The 9015-nt window shown below is 41.5% G+C and overlaps 1 protein-coding gene across 1 annotated transcript; it reads left to right on the top strand.

Moving 5' to 3' along the window:
• The first annotated feature begins 3976 nt into the window (after positions 1-3976).
• On the top strand, positions 3977-6008 carry LOC137272948 (neuromedin-U receptor 2-like). Its single transcript, XM_067805374.1, has one exon. It carries the CDS (start codon positions 4477-4479, stop codon positions 5536-5538), a length of 1062 nt encoding a protein of 353 aa, XP_067661475.1. The 5' UTR covers positions 3977-4476; the 3' UTR covers positions 5539-6008.
• Positions 6009-9015: the final 3007 nt, after the last annotated feature.

Genomic DNA, 9015 nt, shown 5'->3' with positions numbered 1-9015 from the left:
ATGACAGTCCATCTTATATCAGCGCAGCAGCTCTGTCTGACCGTTGTACACGGCACATGGCGCCATTCGAGGTGTATTACAGCGGCCAGAGAAATCAAATCTGGATCAGATAAACCAATGATTGATATTATGAGCAACTACTCAAGTCGAGGTACAGTAACACAGTCGACCAAGTCATCGGTCTTGACTTCAAATGAATTCAGGAGACACGTACATCAAGTATAAGATATTCCGGACCAGTGCTAACCCGGTATTAACCCCATGTACTCTTGTGATGGAGCCACCGCCGATCAACTCTTATAGACCATGAGACATCGTTCTGTGTCATAGCGTCAAGACGACGCTGATAAGGGTGCAGTGCTACACCTACAGTAATATGAAAAGTATGATACTGCACCCCACCGAGTAAATGTGACCAGAAATTTACATTTGCGTAGCGTGACACAGTATGGCCCACTCCACATGTATTTCTCTTTCATATAAAACATCTTGTAATTCAGCATTACAACTCTAACAAAGATTAGTCGTTGGCATGTGGTTATTTAGTCGGTTGGTTGGTTTGTTGATAAACGTCGCATTCAGCAATATTACGTCTGTCGGTAAATAATCGAGTCCGGTGCTCAAGAGCATGACCTTTGATGATATGTGTCAACCAAGTCAGCGAGCTTCACCACCCGATTCCATAAGCCGATCCTTCCGACAAGCATGGCTCTATCAATCTACTCTGTAGGGATATGATGACATGCATAGCCAGGCCAGAGAGTGTGACCACACGATCCGGTTAGTCTCTTACGTCAGGCATGGATTGCTGAAGGCCAGTTTTAACCCGGATCTCCACGGGTCTGACTGAACATTGGATCATTTACGCCCCGTCTTCCTACAAGCGTACAGGCAGCTTAGCACGTATTCTAAAAGTGACTCACCAGAGGACCGTTAGTGCACAGTATATAAAATGAGGTACACAGGAAAGTACACGCCTAGTGCTTGGGAGTGACAATCAAAAGGCTTTTGAACATATATACCTTGTGCTTTTATATTTAAGTAATGATAAAGTTGTACATGTGTACTTTCTTTTGTATGTCAGTTTACATCCCAGAAGAAAACGAATACCAGAGCATCTGTACACCTGGTGGATTAACTGTAGCTATATACATTATTGCATAAACGTCATGTAGCCTGAATGTGCCTTTTCACTCTGGACGGTTTGAGAACCGCTTTTCATGTCTTGATTGTATTTTATTTGACTATGTATACAGAGCCATTATGAAATAGTAATATATTATGCTAATACCGTGTCAACACCTATGTACACCTATAGCATCTTCGTACATCTATTTTCGCACATAATGGGAATTGCATTTGTGTAACAGTCTTTCTGAAATATATATTTTATTTTAGCTATATATTGTGAAGGTCCTCTGAATACATGTGCAACCTCAAGACCATACGCGACCCATGAACATCCGGGTTAGATTTGATCTTCGATAAACCATGCTTATCGTAAGAGGCGACTAACGGGTCTGGCTCGCTGACATGGTTGGCACATGTGATCGGTTCCTTATCGCTCAGATCGACCTTCATGCGGTTGATGACTGGATTGTCTGGTCCAGACCCGATTATTTACAGATCCCCGCCGTCATTTAGCTGGAATATTGCTGAGTGCGACATAAAATTAGACCCACTCACTCACTCAACATCATATAAACGTATTTATGTATCTGTAAGAGTTACAAAGGCGTCTTGGTAGTTTCTGAATAATTTGAGAAAATAGTTACCTGCTTTGAGGTTGTCGTTACTGCAATGAGTTAACAGACGCGTTGGGGATGAAAAAAATGGAGAGAGTTCTCAAAATAACTGACTTTACTCTCGACTCTTATAAAAATCTCCATTACGTCGGTATTTTGATTAACACGCAACATATGTTACAAAACGTTCAATGACGTACTGTATACTGTAATTTATCTGGGAAGATGCACTCTCTGCATCTCAGATCAATCTGGATCTCGTCACAATATATAGTTATCCTCAGATCATAACATTTATACAATAAACCAGGAATAACAAGTGTAAAATATTATTTCATAAGAATGATTTTTTTATCAAAACTCAATCAGAAAATGAGTCAGTGTTCCAAAGCTGAAAAAGCGCTCCAAGCTTTGTCCTCCATTTGCAATAAAAGGTGAGGCACTTAATTTCCAGGGCACATATTTATTTCACAGGGAGATTTTACGTTCTTTCAGGTTACATAATCATAAGAGTTACCTGCCCCTGCCATTATGACTGATCAATTTCACATTGTGGCCTCTAATTATACCCCAACCACCAACCCCTTACTCTTACCCTTACCTTTGTCAAGTGTACATTCTTCACTTGTTATAGCGTTTACATATGTTCTCTGGTTTGTTGTGCCGTCAGTCGGTTTATAAGTGTACAGTTCTGTGGTGTAGTAGTTCTTGTTTATGCATATACGTACGTTGTGCGCACATATGTGTGCCATGCGTTTTGGTAGAGGTTTATATGCGAGGGTATTTATACCACTGTATCACTAAATACGGATGTTCCATCAGTACAAATATCAGCTTTCGTCGCGATTATCTTTTAATGGATATAGTATCATGGACAAGATAATGGTTTCTGGTTTGTTTTATTGCTAAATGTACTTAAAACAATCAATAGTTTCAATACAGATCGGTAAACTGATAAAATGATATGTTCATTTACTATTGCCGGAAGTCAGGCGGAATGAGATAACAAATAAATTGACGCGTGGGTTGAATTGCAAATGGGTAAAGTGCGGTATGTTTTTGATACAGTCATTTGGCAGTGTAATAGCTACCTGTTGGGAGTCGCGAAAGAGCATTTCTGATTGGTCAGTTGTCGAGCGTCAGTACTTTAGCCGGTGGGAGAATGTGACAGAGTGAGTATTCAGGACCGCTGGGGCGGCACTTGTTGACAACAGCGCGGCGGCACTTGTTGACAACCGCGCAGGCAGGTTTTGAGGTAAGGCGTATATAACGAATTTTTTTCAGTGAGATCTCTAAAAAAAATTGAGACATGAAACTCATTAAATTATCACGAAGTGTGAATTAGCATTTCTGCTTGTTTATATGTATAGTACAAGTAAATACACTGCATGCCTCTGTTTAGAAGACAATGATGTATGGAAAGAGTTTATCCCGCTGGTGTTCTGACATCATAAATGTGTTTTAAATTATTTGATACGGTTCATTACAGGGTTTGGCGAGACCTTTCTAACTACACCCACTGACATGTAGGTAATCGTACAGCGGTGGTGGCACTGACACACACTGATCAAACATCGTGTAACCGTTGTACTGATGATAAAGCTCCGTTGACACTCTTTGGCACCGACAACGTAGTATGATGGGGGTCGGGAGTCTCCAGCCTTAATCAGTCAACTGCCATCATGTATTCATATACATGTGCAAGAACAACGTTAGACATGGCAATGGTGTCAAAACTGTCGGCTAAGAGCTGCAACATTACTGACTGGAACCCTGATAATCAAAACATGGAACTTGATTTCACTGACTGACAATAACTTCACTTAAAAGATCGGTGCAACTCTCGACATGTCCAGTACAAGTCCAGTTCATGTACCGTAGGTCATCGGTCAACAATCTTGATCTACACCGTCACAAAGGACGGATAACCCATTACATGACTCTACTGTATAACATTCCTATTGTATAACATTACTTAACCGCCTGTGTCAGACGCTATTCTTTAATTTTGATGGTGATTTTACTGTAAATTATACCTTTATGCTTGTAAATCTTTATGTACATCAATTTTGTTCACGTATATATGGCAAGAAATGTGAATACCTTTTTACGCGATTCCACTCATGTTTGTAAGCCACGTACACCCGAGAATCACATACGCCATTGTACTATCGTTTCAGACTGAACAACAGATTTACAGTGAAAACAGAAGATGTTTAAAGAGAGAGATGTTCAGAAAAAGCGACAGATTATCACAGTAGGTCACAGAAGAAAACAGGGCACTACAAGAACATAAGTCTGGCAATAACGGTGTGACACAACACCTTGGGACACATCCTTTCAGGGCCCTAGCATTTGGTGATTGTCCTCTGGTCGTTCTGCTTCTCTATGTACAATATCCCGTACAGAGTACAATACCCTGTACAGTACAGTACACAGTACAGAGCAGACAGATAGGGGTAATTACCTCTTTAGACGGGCGAGGTGAAGGTGATGGAACACGTGTGACGTCTGTGTCAGGAAAACAGTGCAGCCGAATGGGGAATATATACGCCCTGCTTGTTGTGAACAACACGACAAGTTAAGGCTGAGTGAATGCAGCCCAGTAGAGATTTTAACAGTTTCAAGCCGAAATAACTTGTGTTTACTGATACGTGTGATAATTGTATAAGGTATTGTTTGAACTGACAAACAGGTCAACCGCCCCATGCTCAAAGTCTGACCATCCAGGATGAATAACAGCACGATCGAGACAGGCGGTGTCCCCGAGCTGGAGGATTTCACTCAGCATAAGGTGGCCGTGGCAATATGGACATACATTCCACCAATACTCATTGTCATGGGCTCAATAGGTAATATTTTATGCATCCTTGTGTTGTCGAAGACGTCAATGAAGTTCTCGACGACGTCGCTGTACCTCCGCGTCCTTGCTGTTGTTGACATCGTCGTGTTGTATACTGGGTTATTACGGCAATGGCTAAGGTATCTTCTGAACCTAGATATCCGCCGGATGACTGAGCCAGGATGCAAAATTCACACTTGGATCGTTTATGCGGTTGTACATTCATCGGCTTGGCTCCTCGTGGGCGTGACGTTGGAACGGGTGCTGTCGGTGATGTTTCCACACACAGTTAAGATGAAATGTACCAGGAAGGCAGCATATGCTATCATTGGAAGCATCCTAGTTTTCTTTCTGCTACTGAACGCCCACTACCTCTATGGTATTGGCGATTATTACTACCAAGAGGGAAATGAGACGCTGCTTATTCCTTGCGACGGCATTACAGATGACTACTACCGCTTCGAGACGACGATATGGCCTTGGGTGGACTTCTGTTTCTACTCATTCCTTCCGTCATCCATCCTCATCATCTCCAACTTCTGCATCATCAGAACCGTCTACAGCAGCGACACGAAGGCCAACGACGTGAAAGGCTACTGTGGAAACGTCACGGCAAGGAAAAACAAGACGTCATCAATGACGATGACTCTGGTTGCGGTTAGTGCGGCGTACGTAATTTGCACAACCCCGTTTTGTGTATACGCCATCTACTCAAACATCCACTCAGAGGGTTTGTCTCTCGAGACAAAAGCTACGAGAAGTCTGTTATGGTCGCTCGTCAACATGCTTCAGTACCTTAACAACACCATTAACTTCATCATGTACTCGGTGACGGGCTCTAGATTTCGACATGAGCTCAAGGGGATGTTCTGTAAGAAAGCCATTGTTCCTAGACCCACAATTTACACTATGACGACAAAGAGCACTTCCGCCGACTCATCTCTGCACTAAGGATTGACGTACGCGAGTGGCACTTGGAATATGGCGTTGGAAGTCGAGTCTCTTGGACTGCAATTGATATTAACCGTATTATCATACCCTCACCCTTCTGTGGACTATCATTGGACGTTATACTGTGGTAATGTGACGGTGAGGCAATGAGATGTGTGATAAGCCGATGACGACTCAGTGTCTGTGGACTGGATGCATAGTCCGGCCATATTGCTTTTCGCCCCAATGTCTTAGAAAGAATGTAACTATGGCAAATGATCATCTTTGTTCGTGATCTGTTTTGATTTTAAGCCCCTACATGTAATACGTTGCCGATGGAGTTGTCGCATGCATCATAACGGTTTCTTCAATAGCTTGGTCAGCTTGGATGATTTCATTGAGTGAGTATTATCTGTCACATATCTTCTAACAACCCTCAGGTGCAATGCGTATGAAATATATCTAAAAACTGCAAATTCAGGTGTGTTCTCCCGTCTCATATACGTAAGGTTATGACTGTTCCACTCGCAGTAGATTTGCAGAACTTCAGGGACATGTGGTTTACTTCTACGGCTAAACCTATGTCACGTCCGGACACTGTGTGATCCGATTTTCTCTATAATTCGGACTACTCGTTGACTTCCGGTAAACTTGTTCTTAATTTATCATTAAAACCTTCTTTTTAATCCGGACTCTCTCAACAACCTACTTGCTATGAGAACGGTGCTTTAAAATCCGGACTCTCTCAACAATCCACTTGCTATGAGAACGGTGCTTTATAATCCGGACTCTCTCGACAATCCACTTGCTATGAGAACGGTGCTTTATAATCCGGACTCTCTCAACAATCCACTTGCTATGAGAACGGTGCTTTATAATCCGGACTCAGCCGACCAAAACAACAGTCCGTTGAATGAACATCTCACATCAAAGTCAAGTCAAAAGGTGTATTATGCGAAAGGCATCTGCCTCGTATACAAGAGAGTATGAACATGTGATACTGTTTCAAACAGGAAGCATCACGTTTTTTTAAACACTTTATTTCTTCGACTACTGAATGTTTAATATATAGTGAATGGTTTAATATATGAGATTCGGACTTAGTCATTAAAATATATACGGAAGCTTTCAATGACGGCGTCACTATCCAATGATCTTTAATATTTTTCTTTCGGGCGTCATTATGAAATGGACAGATTGAAATGGACAATTCATTTTCTGTTTTGATATCACGTTATTGAGAAATTCGTTTCGGAAAGTTTTTCTCCTTCATTTTCAAAAAGCTGTAATAAACCCAGCCGACATTTAATAAAATGTCCACTGACACATCCTCTCAAGGCCTAGGCAGGTGGTGATTGTCCTCTGGTCGTTTTGCTCTTCTGTAATGCAATACATTGTACATAGCAGACAAATAGAGAATGATAATGTCGTCGTTTAACTGGCAACGTGTAGGTAATGGAACACGTGTGACGTCTGTGTCAGGAAAACAATGCAGTCGAATGGGGAATATACACGCCCTGCTTGTTGTGAACAACACGACAAGTTAATAAAGGCTGAGTGAATGCTGTCCAGTAGAGATTTATCAGTTTCAAGCCGAACTATTTGTGTTTACTGATACGTGCGACAATCGTATAAGGTATTGTTTGAACTGAACTAGTATCATCAGTATCACACAGAGACATGCTTGGAATTTGTGTCATATACATATACATATATATACATATATATATATATATATATATATATAGTTTCTTCGTGTTAAGGGTGTAGTACACATTATCGGTGATGGTAATAGACAGTTTTAGGGGTCGATTTTCTATGTGCCAGAGCAGAATAGTTCACTCCACAGCTTGATGGAAGAGACCGGTCATAAAAGCAATTAAGGCCGAACAGGTTGGTTTAGAAGTTCCGAGTTAGAAAGGAAGACCGTTCCGTTGGCTTGTCACAGCGAAGGAGAGGCAAATGTGTCCATGGGTACAATGTGTCATTTTGGGGAAAAAAACAACCAGGTGCTGGGACCTGCACGGAGAGATCTGGATGGAATGTAATTCTGCAGATATTTGGGGAATGTAGAGGAGCTGTTTGTGAATGGCAGGTACAGGAAGGGCAGTTGGGTTCTATACTTGGAATGTGTTGCCGTGCTTGAGTCAAGGAATAGCCCTTATGATAGGACCTTTGTGCTTGTATTTGAGGTCAGATGTTCTGGGTTGAGAATCATCAAGCGGGCTGTTGCACTAAGCGCTAAACGATGCTCGAGATAATTCAACCAATGAATGTCGTTGTGACTTTCTTAGTGGCTCACGTTCTGTTTGCAGATGACATATCTCAAACGCTTAGCTTATTTGTTTGTCAGACCAGATGTTACAGGGATACTGGACGCTCGATGAGATTTCACCAAAGGACTGAACAGACTGATGGTGAAGATGGGAATGCATCTGAAAAGTCATCAAAATGCCTTGTTCTTGTCAAATGTAATTTGTTCTACAAAAATGTAAATCAGATAAATATATCATAACCTTGATAAATTAAAGTTAATGACATATTAATGCATATTTTCATCAGTTTGGTACAACCGTAATCGCCACAGTGTTACATTTGAAGTTCCTGTTCAGAAGCCACCAATTACTGTATGGTTAGGTGTCCAGCATTCTGAATGAATCAAATGACATGTAGTGAGGGAGTGAGGGAGTGACATTAATTTTACGCCGTGCTCAGCAACATACCAGCTATATGGTCTGTAAATAATTGAATCTGGACCAGGCAATCCAGTGATTAACAGCATGAGCATCAATCTGCACAAATGGGAACCGATGACATGTGTCAACCAAGTCAGCGAGCCTGACCACCCGATCCCGTTAGTCGCCTCTTACGACAAGCATAGTAGCCTGTTATGGCAAGCATGAGTTGCTGAAGGCTTATTTTAGCCCGGACTTTCACGGGTCAAATCATTTGTAACAATGAACAATGATTTCAGTTTACAATCCATGAACCTTTCTTTGAGGACCCAGTGTGCGGAAAATGTACCGGACGAAAGCACTAAATTTACCTAAGAAAAAGGTCCTCCAGAAATAAGTCCTATTTTGAAAAAGGAGATGTTTCACAAAAGAATAAAAACACATGTCATATTTTTCATAACGTTTATAGGCATAGTTAAACAAAAATGTAACAGACAAAAATGAACAGATCCTGTATGCATCACAGAGGCAAATATTGATGAATAATTATGTATACTGGGTCGTATTCCTTCTCGTATACTACATGGGTCTGGAACGTCTGTTGAGACTTACACATTCTACTGTTCACCATGCAGGGACTCGGGGATTGATTTCCTTCCTGCCGCCACGTTTCTGCATCCGGACATATATACTCTCAAGCGACCAGTTATCGCCACGTACCTGTTATCGCCAACACCTGACTGTAGCGAATGCAAAACTGCCCAGACAGCTTGACTTGTACTACCAAAGTATTTCACACACTGACACATCACAAAAACGATTG

This window comes from Haliotis asinina, chromosome 2 (genome assembly GCF_037392515.1).
Source record: "Haliotis asinina isolate JCU_RB_2024 chromosome 2, JCU_Hal_asi_v2, whole genome shotgun sequence".
Lineage (NCBI taxonomy): Eukaryota > Metazoa > Mollusca > Gastropoda > Lepetellida > Haliotidae > Haliotis > Haliotis asinina.
Note: the sequence above shows the minus strand (reverse complement) of the source record. Positions and strands in the feature narration are given on the sequence as shown.